Source organism: Solanum stenotomum, chromosome 11 (assembly GCF_019186545.1).
Source record: "Solanum stenotomum isolate F172 chromosome 11, ASM1918654v1, whole genome shotgun sequence".
Taxonomy (NCBI): Eukaryota; Viridiplantae; Streptophyta; class Magnoliopsida; order Solanales; family Solanaceae; genus Solanum; species Solanum stenotomum.
In genome coordinates this window covers 51,828,438-51,844,069 of record NC_064292.1, presented here as the reverse complement: position 1 = coordinate 51,844,069, position 15,632 = coordinate 51,828,438, and the positions used below count along the sequence as shown (strand labels likewise).

The 15,632-nt window shown below is 29.6% G+C and overlaps 1 protein-coding gene across 1 annotated transcript; it reads right to left on the bottom strand.

The window, feature by feature from the left end:
- Positions 1-4,124: 4,124 nt before the first annotated feature.
- Positions 4,125-6,985, bottom strand: LOC125844483 (probable 2-oxoglutarate-dependent dioxygenase SLC1). The gene is made up of 4 exons (XM_049523791.1): positions 6,623-6,985; positions 5,813-6,063; positions 5,018-5,357; positions 4,125-4,648 (listed from the first exon to the last, which is right to left on the bottom strand). The coding sequence occupies exons 1-4, from the start codon at positions 6,914-6,916 to the stop codon at positions 4,400-4,402; spliced, it is 1,134 nt and encodes a 377-aa protein (XP_049379748.1). The 5' UTR covers positions 6,917-6,985; the 3' UTR covers positions 4,125-4,399.
- Positions 6,986-15,632: the final 8,647 nt, after the last annotated feature.

Sequence of the window (15,632 nt, the reverse complement as noted above, 5' to 3'; positions counted from 1 at the left end):
GACCCTTATCCGTTTATGAATTATGTATCATTTAGGATATATAACTCGAAGCATAAAGTATTTCATGCTAGCAGGATTTAGGGAAGGGCATACATCCAAAGGAGTATGATGTAGACAGTCTATCCTAATGTCAATATTAGTGACTGCTTTCACGACTCGAATCCGTAATCTATAAATCACACAAAGACAACTTTATTATTGCTCCAAGACTACGTCCTACCCATATGGTACCTAGTTCTCATGATAACTAGAAATGTCGGTTCTAAAGACTTGAATACTTTTACATTAATTTCATTGAAATGGGATCAACCACCACCTAATTGATTCAAACTCAACATGGACCAAACCTATTAAGCAAACATGGTCCTTTATCTATGGGGTTAGGTTTAAAGTAGTTATATTTAATAAGTATATTCATAAGCAATTTTAGTCTTCTAGTTAGTTATTACAAGTAAGCACTTTTGATTAATTTCTATAAAATTGAATAAATTCTATCTATTTGATTTGAGGGGGACTGTGAAAAAAGAATTTAAGATTTTTCATAAAAATCGCAACACAAAATATTGTACTAGATATCAAAAGTAGAACAAAAATAGTAGAAACTATAAAAATTGTACCTCTAAATATGAGTTCTCGCAAAAAAAATTCCGTAGTTTCCATAAAATTGAAACAAACATAATTTATTAAATATTTGACGAATATTAAAAATGCTCACTTTTAACAAATTTACTAGATCAAAACTGCTTAGAAATATATTTAAGAATGTATATATATTTACTAGTCCATTTTGTTACTTTCTAGAACCTACAACAACAAAAATAATATTGAAAGGATGTATATAGGTAAAACTTTATTTGATAAGAGATGACACTCAACAATAATAACATAGTGAGTGAAATTTCGAACGTGAGATTTAAAAAAGGTAGAACATATACAGATCTTATCATTACCTTGTGGATGGTACACTTTTACACTTACATATTGCTAATGATGGCAAGTTATTAATTAATTGTCTAAAATTGTTGTATATATACATGAACCACAGCTTTAGAGAAAGCAAATTAAATCAGCTCAGAGTTGTTTTTACTAATCATGAAAATACATTAAATATCTTAGAATGCTACCATTGGTTAAAATATTAATAATATCTTCTATTAAACACAAAAAAAGTAAATATGGTAAATGAGTTAAATAGACCATAAATAAAGTTGAGAAAAATATTTATATATAATCTAAACAAATATTATGAAATTCGCCGGTACAATCCGGGTCTTGGGAGGGCAAGGGGGCAAAATGGTCTAGATGAAGGAGTAGGAGATAATTAGCGTGAAATGTCATTTATTAAAAGTTATATTAACACACTTAGTATTTTTTATTTTTTATTAAGATAGTCATTTGTTTATTTATTAGATTTTTTTTCCTCGAATGAAATAATTTGATTAATCAACATAAGAAAATTGAAATTATTTCAAAAGAAATATTTTTCTCCCTAACAAACACACCATTCATTGACATTAATTTAATAGTATCTTTTTTTTTCTTTGTCGTAAAATGTCTGCAGTTGAAATTTGGGGAAATACTTTTTATTTTCTTCTAGATCTTTATTATTATTATATTATGGGAGACCAGAAATTTAATAATAGAAGGTGACTTTATTTCTTTGGTCAGTTGTCAATGAGTCGATACATAGGATGTAGATATTTATATGGACTTTGAATTATGGCCAACCAGATTGTGCCGTAAACTAAAGTGGAAAAATTCACCATATAGCAAATATATATAGGCTTTAAATGGATTTGATGTTTTGAAAATGATCATAAAAATGGTAGAGGCGAATCCAGAATTTAAAGACTTTAAATGTACTAATATTGCCTTAGCTCAAATACGAGCTTTAAGATAAACTTAAAATAAAAACAATGAAAATAGGGGTCTAGCTTGATTCGAACTCAAGTCTCGCAGGCGGTACCTTTGACACATGTACCAGTAGCACAACATCATTCTTATACTCATCATGGATGCACTTTAATTATATTCTAATTTCTGTCACTTTCTCAAGATAGATATACACATAATTCTTTCTGAAGTTAACGGATGCATGTGCACCCACACCTTTATAGGGTGGGTCCGCGTCTGTACTTGAATGATAGTGATTATTCAGATAGGGAAAGTAAACAACTGATTGTTGAGGTATGTTTAAATGTATAGATGGTGATAGTTTAAGTAGCAAAATAAAATAAAATAACGGATAGTTATATGTACGAAGCTTACAAAAAAAATAATAGTTTATATATGTTTTTAACTATATTTGAGTCTAATTAAATTTCTTAGCCCATTTAATAAACGGCCCCAGCACTCTATTTCAAAAAAAAAAAGTCTAATTAAATTACTAAAATTCTGTCGAACCCATAATTATTATAATTTTGATTTAGCCCTACAAGGTTACATCTTACAAAGTAAAACTACGTCCTATGAGCTACGTTTACATGTGTTTTAAGAGTTGTGGAAAATTGATTACAGTTTATATGAGGAGAGGTATTAAAGATAAAGAAAGATGATTAGATAAGTTATGATACACTTGCAGCTTATCGTGGACATGATTTTAGATAGGAAGATTTGGAGTTCAAGAATTATGATAGAAGGTCTGTAAAAGTAATTGGATATTGTCTAGTTTTCTTATCAATATTGGTTTTATTACTCTCACATACTATTTTATTCTTCGATTTTATTGTCTTCTTGACTTTGGTTATCATATCACTTGACATTGATATCGTTCTCTCATTCATTGTTTTCAGTATAATTACATAATTATGTACTTTACTTGAGCCGAGAGTCTATAAAACACAACATCTTTATCTACTTAAAGTAGGAATAAAATTACGTACACGAACACACACTACTATTTTTAGATTCCATTCATAAAATTATATAAATATATGTTATTATTGTTATAATATTTTATATCAAAAGAGAAAATGACTTCCTTCGTACTGTACACATCATTAGAGTTGTACACGTAGGCCCTAGCCCAAATGATTGACTCTAGTGATATGTGAATTGTATTATGTTTGTTAATTAAAGGTCAATTAATTACACTAACTTCACACTTCAATTGTCAATCTAGTACTAAAAAGAACAAATTTGGGACTTTAGGTCCCTGCGTCCACATTATAATATATATATATAAGTTGAATAATCTATTCCAATAATTTCCAATTAAATCCAAGGGAAAAGGGCAAAAATATTTTGAATTTTTCAAATTAGGTCAAAATAAAAGAATAAGAAAAAGAAACTGTCCTATTTCAAATAGTTCAATGGTAAAATTGACCTTTTATTTCTTCTTATATTTTGAAGTAATTTTTAGTAGAACCTAAAGGGTAATGCGTTTGAGTTATTTGGCTTGTTAGAGGGTATTTTAAAGCTAGGTGATTAATGAAGAGGATATTTTTAGCCAAAATATTAATATTTGGACGTAATATTGAGTGTGTGAACAAAATTCAATATTGTAACTAGTACAAAATTGCATATAATCAATGCTAAATTCATGTTGGATAAGACGAGTATGAAGATGATGGACTAATGATGACACACCTTTACTTGTGTAAGGGCTGATTTACTACCTCAGCCTCATATGGATGAACAATATAATTAATCTTCAAAAAAACTCATAAGATGATGAATTATATAGAACTTAGTTCGTGATGAGTTATATGGTACTTAGTTTTAAGGGGGGTGGGGGGGGGGNGGGGATTGAATGTGCGAACAAAGTCTTATATTACTAACTGATAAAAAAAAGGATTCGTATGAGATGTAGCGATACTCACGAGAAAAAAACACATTGAAAATCTAGGGTCAAGATTGAGAGACAACCTCAATTTTATTTTATTTTTTGCTTAAAATAGATGTCCAATGGTTTCCCTATGTTACAAAAATCAGTATTTTTATTTTAAAGCTTAGTTGTGTATAATATTTGTATACTTAAACATGTTGGAAAAAACATCAAAACTTTGTATGCCAGGTATATAATGTTGTATATCGAGTTTTTGAACTTTATTCTAAGAAAATAGTGGACTATGCAACTAAAACTTAAAAATAAAAAAAATGAAATTTTAAATACAACCGTTAAATACACATGAAAACTATAATTATCTTTTAAGCAATACAATATTCTTATTCTTCAGCTCGAAAGAATTACAATAATATGGTTGCCTATGCTCCTTTTTGCAAATAATTAACTTATTTTCTAATTTGGGATAATTAACAATCACTACAACTAATAACATAGACAAAATTATAATCTCTGATATATTGGTACTTGACTAATTCAGATTCCTGTCGAGAAGTCTTTGTTTATAGGGTAAAGCATGTGACTCTATTTTCAGGGCTCGAACTCGTGATCTGATTAATTAACCAACTTTCTAGATTCCAAGAAACTCTTGCTCTTATGTTCACATGATGAAATATATTCAAGAAAAGTAGCAAAATCAGTATCCTTGTAGAGTTTAGGGTTTGATTCATTGATGAGCTTTGGAGAAGGCTGAATTTTGGAGTTATAAGGCAAACTATGTAGTGAAGCAACTGAGATTCTTGATTTTGATGAATTTACAAGTACCCTATGTAGCACACTTTTGTACCTCCCATTGCTGAAAATCTGTAAAATTGATAGGGAAAAAAGTTAGATAATATTTTGAGAAACACATAAATTATAATAATTTAGAGATTTTTTTCTGGTTTTTCACTCGGTTTCTGGTACCATATCGAAATCAGACTAATCCAAATTTGTGTCAAGTACGGTTTTATTAGAGGGGGGAATTAAATTGAGAAATAATCACTTTTCAGCCCTTGTAATTGAGAAATGACCCGAAGTTTCCGTATTCTCAAAAGTGGTTAGTGAACGTTGTTTTTAAAAAGCGCTTCCTATGTAAAAGTTAAAAGATAAATGAATTTTATTTTTGAACAAAAAAGTTGTTCGACTCCCCAAAAATAGTAACAGTGTCAAATGAAATGAAACGGAACTGACCTCAAGATGGTCTCCAACATTGACAACAAAGGAGTTTGGAATAGGCTCAACAGTCAACCATTTTCCTTGATGTTGTATTTGTAAACCTTTCACTTCATCTTGTAGTAAAAGTGTAAGTAAGCCATAATCTGAATGTGGTGGCATTCCAAGTGTTAAATCTGGCTCTGGACAAGAAGGATAACAATTCAACACTAAAAGTTGGCTCCCATCCTCAAACTCTTTCAAATTTTGACTATCATTATTGTTTTCATTATTCACTAATCCCAAACTTTCAAGAATTGCTCCAACTAGCAATTGGTACAAGAATTTTGCTTGATTTGAGTAGTTTGAAGCTGCCTCCCTATTCATCAATCAAAAAAGTAACTATTAGAAAAAAAATCATAAACAATATACATATATTATACACTAATTATACACATATTATACGTTACGTCCTTTGGCTATTTTTAGTTTAAGCGATTGAGATAGTGACTATTTATGTTAAAGAATTTAATTAATTTTCCATGTCAATTTACTTTTTCTGAAGAAATTTATATACTTAAAAACTACATAAATATAGTATTATAATAATTAAAGTTTCAATAATACTTAAATATTTGACTTTTGGAAATTATTAAAATACAATGTCACATGAAATGAAACAGGTAAAGTAGTTGACTTTTGAAATGATTAAGTAAGCAATCTAATTGAATTTGTAAGTTATGATATTTAATAAAGCAAGTAGAGATCTTATTATAAAAGTTGACTTTGTTTTTTTTAATTATTATTATTTTATAATATTAAAATAATTATCACCTGAGATCTGCTGGAGAAGAGGGCCAAAGTGAGAGCAAATCACTTGACAAAGAATGGCAACTAAGTTTAAGAAAATCCCTCCAACAAAATACTCCATCTTTATTTTGATTAAAACTTGTGCCAACTCTTACTGGTGCTTGCATATCAATAGACATGTATTTTGCTCTTTCTTCAAAGGGAAGTTCAAAGAATTTTTTGCCAACTTCAATTATGTGTTGAATTGTGTCACTATGAATACCATGATTCACCAACTGCATCAAGACAACAAAGAAGTCAGAATCTACTGCTCTGACTAATTTAAATTCGTATCATACAAGTTTCACTATGAGATATTTTAGTGCTACTAACACGAAATATCTGGTTAAGAATGAAAGACTATTTTCAATACGTACACTGCAACACAAGAGTGAAGCAAGATCTTATTTCGATGTATGTGAGTTCAATTGAGTTCATTACTTTTGGCTCGAACTATGCATATGTGTATGTATAAGTTTAAGAATTTAAAATGTATCTGAAGAAGGTTGCAAAAAGCCAAGGAGAAAAAGGAAGAAAATGTGAACCCTTTTAGTAATGAGAAATATAAAAGAATTGAGTCCTCGTGGTCAATAAAGTGGATTGAGATATCACAAAGTGATTTCTTCTCATCTGTTTAAATTTCGGTGGACAGAGTTACTCGATACTTATGTTGATTTTGGAGATAACAAGGTACTCGTGAAATTAGTTCAGGTACGTGTAAGCTGTCTCAGATATCACGGTTATCGAAAAAAAAGAAGTGGTTAAAGGGATTAGTTTACAAAGTTCAAATGTTACCTGAAAAAATCCATATTCTTCACAAGCTTTGGCAAGTGATTTGAGAACTTGAGATCTATTGGGGCCTTGCAATTGAGCAAAATCAATAATAGGCAAGTTGAGATTTTCTTCAATATTTTCTTCTGTTTTCACAATTAAAGGCCTATCTGAAATTGGCAATATATATTTTCTTGGAATTTTAGTAATCCCACTTTCACATAAATGCCTAACTCCTTTTTGATATCTACACTCAATTTTTTCCTCATAATTTTCCTTAATTTTTTCAGTTGCCAAAATATTCATTGTTGGACACATTATAATATATGAAATATTTCAAAAAATAAAAATAAAAATTGGTAACTTGAAGAAGGAATTTGAAGAGGGAAAAGGGTGTTAATTTGATGAATTTTTATGGTAGAAACAATGTACTTATATATAGGGAAAAAACATGGCAAAACAGTGTTAGTTGATTGTATTAATTTAAACGATTTTAATTAATTAGGTAAGTCTTATATCTAGACTGGTTCCTTTATCAATTTCCATGCAAAAACACAAGTGTTGACTTGAATTGGTGTGGGTCAAACAAAGAGACTTATTTCTTTTTTTTGGTATTTATGTACCCACTCATTAAACTAATTCAGATTCATGCTACGTATGTCTCATTAAAGATGAAATCGATCCATGCATAAATTGAACATTGAGTTAGCATACACGTCAAATTAAACAACAAGATTCAGTATTCGTTATGTGACGTAAAATCTATTAAGTACTCGAAAGATATCTGATTAAGAATGGAAAAATATCGTTTAAATAGGAAGGCTTTTTGGTTCCCAAAGGAACTAGTCTTTTTCTTTCCATTTGTGGCCCCCTTTAGCTCTATACACAATTTCAATTTTCAACCTTTTGTGGACCAGTCTAAAATTCCAGTACTGTCCTAGATCTGCCCCAATTTTGTCTATATACTTAAATTTGAGTCCTTTGTTCCCCTTGACTTGTCTAGAGATGTTTTAAATTTTTCAAAAATATTCAAAATTTAGAAGAAGGACCAATACCTTGAGTATAATAAATATAAAACGCCTGATAAAATTGAATTCTAGATTGATTTAATTAATAAAACTTAATTTTATAGCAGGGTGTTGAAGAAAAAATAGGTGGAGAAAGGATAAGTGGTTGAAGTATGACCATAGAAAAGTACATTCACCATTTCAAGTATTCAATTGAAAGTTAGGACACCTCAAATGGAGTCTGAAATCTAAATGAAGGGAGAAAAGCTCAAACAAATACAAAATTGACGAAAACAAATATTCATTCTAGCTACCTATAGCATAGGAAATTGTAGTTCTATAGGGACCCTGGTTAACGTCTCACACCTAATGATCGTTAGGGTTGTTTTTGTTGAGAAGGCATTACCAACTTATATTCAAAATATTACATTAAAGAATTTACAATATTCAAGAATTGTAGGGATTGGAACTAAAAGATCAAGATCAGATCTATAAAATGAGTGTTTTAGAAAATAATGAAGTCTAGAATTATTCTAAAAAATGGGTCATTATAAAAATGAGTAATTAGAGAAATATTCTAGTATGAAGTAACAAATATCCTTAGCTAGATTTTTTCATTATTACCAACTATAAATATATATGTAGTTCATTTGAGATATATATGTACTCAAATAAGAAAGTAAATAGTGAGTGATCAGGTAAAAATAAGAGATAACAAAGAGTCACTAGAATATGAGTGCAAGAAAAATTAAGTGTAAGAGTTGTAATTTCGTAGGTTATCATTACTTACCGATAAGAAAATTCTAAGTGGTGAGTAATAATTTTTTTTTTTAAAATCAAGCAAGAAGTGTGAGAGAAAAAAATGATTAGTTAGAGTTTGAGTGCAAAATAAAAAATAAAAAATAGAGGGTGACAAAGTTGTAAGATTGAAGCGAACTTAATTCATAATAATAAAATTCAAGTTATAAACAAGTAATCTATTTAATCTACCATCTAATAAAAAGTACCACCAATATATATAATCCGTTAATATGCAACAATTTCTCTAGTAGCATAAGCTAACTTAATTACAATGTATCAACTATCAAGAATTATAATTTAGTGATATCGATCAAACTCTTCACATAATAAACAAAATGTGTTTAGTTGTCCGATACGATTTATATTGTGACTTGTACATGAGAAAATATCAAAAAATCATCAAATCATACTTATATCAAAGAAAATTTAATTTAGTCATATCGTGATATTTGTTGTTGTTGTTACTTTCCTCTTCTTTATTCTTTTCAGCGTGACTTTTTTTTATCCTATATTTGTTTTACGTACTTATTTTTTTTATACGCTTTACTTGATAAAATGTCTTTCAAAAACAATCTATCTCTATCTTCACATAGTAGCAGTAAGGCTGCATACACATTACGTTTCCATAGATTTCACTAATGAAATTACATTGAATATGTTGATGTGTAACGACCTGATTTCATCTACGAAAAAGCCAACGGAGAAAATTTTTGGGCCGGAAAACTTTTTGGTAGTAACTTGAAGTTTTCCAACCTAGTCCAGATTTGGACGAAATCAGAGTCAGTGAGTTCTAGGGAAATCTGGTAACAAATGGGAGATCTAACTATGATTTTGATCACATGAATAGATAGATATCTAAGACTTTAAGGAAACCATGCAACTTCACGGAATTGAATTCGGGCGAGTAGAACTCCCGAAACTGATCTTAGAGTGAACGGATAGTTTCTCAGTGTCGTGGGTTGAAGCTGTGTTATGAAATAGGGGTTTGGAATTCTTAAATTAGCTCTCTGTTCCGTGCAAGCCGCTAGGGCGCTATTATTCCCGCCAGGGCGGGGCCGCTAAACGGGATGAGGTCCGCTGTGGCGGGACAATCGCGATTTAAGTTGGAAATAAACCCCAAAAATGTTTTATTCAGCACTTTTCGACTTGGAGAGCTAAGGAACGACCCCATGTGTTTTTTTTACAGTTTTCCACCATTCTTGAGGCTAAAGGTAAGGTTTCCACTCCCCGAATCCATTTTTCGATCCGTAGAACTTAGTTTCTTGGGTGATTACTGTTGGGGAAGGGTTTTAGAATTGTTTGGATGGTGGGGAAAAACCCTAATTTGGATATTGGGATCATGAGGTTGATCTAGAGTTGATAGTGTTGATTTTAATCCGGGTAATTAGACATAATTTATTATTCTCGTGTTATATTGATTGTTTGTAGACCAAGAACAAGTGGAAAGAATCTGAAAAGGGAAGAATCAAGTTTCTTAGGGGATTCAAGCTTTGTTCGAGATAGATGATGACTGTGATTTCATGTTGTGTGATATATGTTTGTTCTTGCTTCATTATGATACATGGATGTATGCGAATAGTACATTATTGATCACACTAATCGTAAATGAGAATAAACGGATAATTGAATGCCATGAATCATGAATTAATTGTATGATTATGAGAATATACTTGTGATTGTGATTGTGATTGTGGCTTGTTGAATGGATCGGGTGTAGTGTTCCGACACACTAACTAGGATCGATTGCCACGTACCGACATAAACATTGGAACGGGTGTCACGATCCGACACACTAACTTGGAACAGGTACTACATACTGGTACACTAACAGTTTGGGTGTGAGTTCCATGAGAGGGTCATTGACTTGACATAACTGCATATCTTGAGAATTGTGAAATTGTACGTTGTTCGTAAATGATGTTGATATTGTATATGTTCGGTGTATGCATGTTATTATTATGTTGTAATGGCTTATGTATGTTGCACTTAGTAGGATAGCCGCGTGATCCTACCAGTACACTGTGGTTGTGTACTGATACTGCACTTGCTCTTTCTTTGTTGAGTACAGGGTATCTTCAAGCGGCTATTGACATACCTCGTTTAGAAGACCAGTGATCGATTTGAATTCAAGGGTGAGCCAGTTCTTCCAGGTTGTCATGAGTTCTCTATGTTTTAGTCCACTCCTTTTGGACTCAGACTATTTGTTTAGGGTGTTTGTTTAGTTTCGGGGTTGCGCCCCCTTTTCTTAGATTTGCACTTTAGATATTTTGGTACAATGACTTTCAGGTTCTAGGGGTTGTTCTTCCGCATTAGTTTGGCTAGTTTATTTAAACCTTTGGAGTTTATGGGAACTCTATAATTTCTACATTTAAACCTGCTTCCGTATCTTTAAATGCCTAGTTTTTCGTTAAGTTGCTTAGTTGGGTTGAAGTAATGGTTCTCCCACCGGAGGGTTAGTGTGGGTGCCAATCACGACGGTCTGGATCGTGACATGATGATTGTATAAACACAGCGTGAGGATAAACTTTTACGGTTTTACCCTTCATAACTAGCTAGCGACCTGGTCATAATTTTGAATCCTTCCTCAAATTAAGTCCGTTAATGCATATTTAAGGTATTAGACAGATTGATTAATTAAAGACTTATATAATTAAGCACACCTAAGCATGAAAAATAAGTTGTTTGTTAATTAATGAGATTAACTTAACTGTTCATTAGACTTTTCCATGATATAACAGCAGGTGAGTAGTGTTGTATACAATGAATCTAAAATGTCATCGTATTTTCAATTAATAATAGTAAAATATTAATTAGGTCATCCCCAACTAATTTATTAATTTCATTTATGGTTGTCAAATCGTGTGCCTTCTACGTCCCATATTGTAACTAAGAGAATTTTAACCATAAGGATAATTTGGTGTAACAAGGATATGATCGTAGATAGAGAGATATAGAGGATGAACGATCAAGATTAACAGATAGACGATCGTTATTTCAAACTTGATTTAAGTATAAATCATACATAGCTTACTCTGCTTCAAAATACTACTTATCGTCCTAACTAAAAATATATGTATGAAATACTCTATTTTAATTATTCGTGATTTGTTACCAATTAAAATTATCTAGATGATCGAGTACAGATGGTAAAATTCACTCATACTCGATATTTATCCTCTTCATTTATACTCTCTTTGTTCACTTTAAATTTGTTCAATTTTAACTTTGCACACCTCTTAAGATCATATTGATTGACATGAATATTTTGTCATAATACCCATATTATTTGATGTTTATTCTTAATTAGGGCTTGACATAATTTGAAGAATAACTAATTAATACTAAGGTAAAATAAAGGAGAAAATGATTTTCTCTTACTATGCTAAAAGTGATAAATAAAAATAAAATAAAAAGAAAAATAAATTATTAGATATTAATTCCAGTTCCAGTAATGGATTTAGAGCATAACCTACGAGATCACGAAAATACACTAGTTTTTTTTTACTTCAAACCTCCCCGGCCCTCTCTATATATTATTAATAATAAATTACTAAATATATAAATATGTGACTGTAAACTCTATTATTACTGTATTATTAACTTTTGATGTGATCTTTGTATGAACCGCTAAACTATATATTCTGAATTTACATCTTATTAACTCCTAGTTGGTACCAATTCTATATATTAATATAATCGACCAAAATATGATATATTGGACTATATTATAAGTACTACGTACGTACGTAATTAGTAAACGTGGATAGCCTAGCTTCATGACTCAATCCAATAATTAACAAGTAATAACCATAGACATACACAAGGTCGTATTATGCTAGATTTGGGCATCATAATTTAAAAATTATCAAGAATTAAATAGACTATAACTATTTAGGGATGTCAATTGGAGCAGAACGGATCAAAAAATTTATTTTAAATATTAAATGAAACATGACAGGTATTAGAGTGGATCTAGATTTAAATAACAAAAAAAAATGTAAAGAGGCTAATTGGACAAAGCGAACCTGAATCTATACGAGGCAAACAGTTAAACGGAGTTGTACAAAATCAAGCAAGGCAATACTTTAACAAAAGAAGACTTAATCAATTCTGTTCGCTCCGCTCCATTGTCATTCCTATAGCTGTATATTAAAAACATGCAATTAATCTCCTCTTCAAAGTCAATGAATTAATTATATTATTATTGAAGTCAATAGCCCATGCCCAAGCTGGTCCAAGTAAGCAAGCAACATGTTTTGTCTTCTCTTCTTCATTCATTGCATGTGTCCTTAAAGATAAATCAGCATCACCTCTTTTATTTTATTTTATTTTATTTAAAATAAATAAATAAACTCATAGTTCATATCTTAGTTGTCTAATCATCCCATGCTAATTACTTGGATCTTAAAATAATAGTAATGGCATATGTTAAAAGTTGTTGATGACTTTGCTAGTGATAAAAGATAGAAGAGGTTGATGTGGTAAGTTGACATGTTATTTTGGTTAAAATGGATAGAGTTTACGAAGATGCGTAGAAGAAACAATATATTAACAAAGAAAGATTTTTTCCGAAGTCTAAAAGAGCGAAAAGGATAAATTTGAGTCATTTTTGTAACATAAGAGTATACACTATACACTGATCGAATACTATTAAGAAATTATATATGAATCGATAAAATGAAAAAGCTTTGTTACTTTTTTATTTTTCGATATTCGATATCAACATTAAAGTTTGATTAAATTTGAATTTATGCATTGTAAGATATATTTTTAATGGCGACACTTTCAACTGAATTGTTTCTACTCTACGAAAAAAAACTCAAAATTTCTGAGTAAGAATAGAGGAATATCGATCCATCCACTAGGAGTGTACATGACCGGGTTGGTTCGGATTTTTCGAATATCAAACCAAACCATTTGTGTAAAAATTTTAATAAACCAAACCAAACTAATAAAATTTGGATTTTTTCGGGTTTTTCAACCTCGGGTTGGTTCGGATTTTTCAAATACCAAACCAAACCATTGTGTCGAATTTTTAAATTTATAAATCAAACCAAACTAATAAACCTCGGATTTTTTTTTTTTTGGATTTTTTCGGTAAAGTTTGCATACAAACATATAATTAACTTGTGCTCCAAATATTTCTTTAGTCCAACCAAAATACAATTATCTAAGGTGTTTCTTAAAAAAAAATAACACAAAATATGAGATGAGTACTGATGACACAAAAATATTCAATAAAAAATAATAAAGAAATCATCATATTAAATAAATATTGCAAAGTCATAATGAAAAAGATCATAATTTAAAAGTACTAAATCATGCTAAAATAAGTTTAATAAGTATTAGTTACATTACTAAATATTTAAGGAAAATTAAAATTAGATTATGTATTTTAATTGTTTAAACCAAAGTAAAACTAAAGAACAAATATTCAATATTATTGTCATTCTTAGTGTTGAATTGATTTTCTTTTTGCATTAGTATTAATTTGATTTTGATTTAAGTTTTATTATAATTATCAACATCTATGAACTATAATGTTTATTGGACCATTCCAAATTCTAAGTTTTAAACTTGAAATAATATATTAAAAGATAAAAACTATGAAATAGTATAAGAAATATTTTAAAATTATATCAAAGTAAATATTTTTATGTATAAAATAAAATTTAAAATTACATATATAATGTCGGGTTGATTTGGTCTCGGGTTGGTTTTTTTTTAGTTAAAACCAAACCAACCCAAATATAGTCGGGGGTTTTTTCCAATACTAAACCAAGTCAAACCAAACCACTAATTGAATTTTTTTTTCCGATTTAACTCAATTTACGGTTTAATTCTATTTTCGATTCAATTTTGTACACCCCTATTCCATGACTCAAACAAACTTTGTTACTTGACGAAAGAAGGGTTACGTCAAATTATGAAACTTTCTTTTAAATATGATATCTTGGATTTAATAGTACTTAATTTACTCATCTGCTTCTACTTATTTCCATTCATTTTTTTTATATATAATAAAGAGTTGACATGTTGTGATGATCTCATAAATATTTGCAGTTGAGCTTGCAAATTAAAGTCATGGGGTCTGTTTTTATTTTTTATTTTTTAAAAACTAATTAAAAATATAGGGGTCAAGTCAACCCATAAAATGTCAACTCAAGTTAAACTGCTCATATGAGTTGACTTTTCAGGATTATGTAATTTTGTCAATTAAAGGGATAATTAATAACACTTTTGATCTCTCTGTTATTGATAAATTATGATTTTAATCCTACGTTAAGATATCCTACATAAAGAGATTAAAAATAAATATTTTAATTTTACATATATTGAAAGCGAAAAAGATCAATAATGTATATTTTAATTAATTGAAAATTAAATATGCTTAGTCAGATATGATTGAGTTTTTTTGGGGACTAAAAGTGCTGCTAAGTGTTAATACTAAATTAAGAGCTACATTATATTTTATTTTAAATTCAATTGCCTGTAATAAGAAAGTAAACTGCATTAGAGTTCACATTATGACGTATTTATATGTGCACATACATATTTGATCTTGTCCAATCTTTACTAAATTGCATGCATCATCAGTTTTTTTTTTTTTTTTTTTTTTTTTTTTGTGAAAAACAAGAATAAATCCAAAAAATATGTTCATATGATTCGTACGTAACCTTATCGTGTTTTCATGGTCTAAATCTTTAACCTCCTAATCATATTACAATAACTTTACCATTTACTCGTCCAATTAAATAGTAGACTTTTTCTATGATACCTTATGTAACTAATTTTCAATTTTGCTGGTGACTTATTATAATGTCATTTTCAAAAGTACTAAATAAATTAAATGATGATATTTAATATAGAGTAGTTAATAATCCTTAATTCTGTTTACATATGAAGTAAGAAAAACCGTGTCTTTTATTTTGACTCGCTTGATTAAGAGCCTGTTTGGATGGGCTTTTAAGCTGGTCAAATTGGCTTAAAAGCCAGTTTTTGACTTATTAGAGTGTTTGACAATTATCAAAGTGACTTATTTTAAGTAAAAAATGACTTATTTTAAGCCAAAAGCTAAAAGCTAGGGGGGGAGCTTTTTTTTTTTTTTTAACTTAAAAGCCCTTTTATGTTGACCAAGTATATTACCTTTGTGCCCTTAATTCTTTTATACAATTTCTAAATTGCCCATATTGAATTATTATTATTATTATTATTATTATTATTAT

Excerpts from the sequence above, each read along its gene's own strand:
- LOC125844483 (XM_049523791.1), bottom strand. The coding sequence starts at position 6,916 with ATGTGTCCAACAATGAATATTTTGGCAACTGAAAAAATTAAGGAAAAT. Across the intron at positions 5,358-5,812 it reads TCTTCTCCAGCAGATCTCAG|GGAGGCAGCTTCAAACTACT; the intron begins GTGATAATTATT and ends ATTGATGAATAG. Across the intron at positions 4,649-5,017 it reads ATGTTGGAGACCATCTTGAG|ATTTTCAGCAATGGGAGGTA; the intron begins GTCAGTTCCGTT and ends TCAATTTTACAG.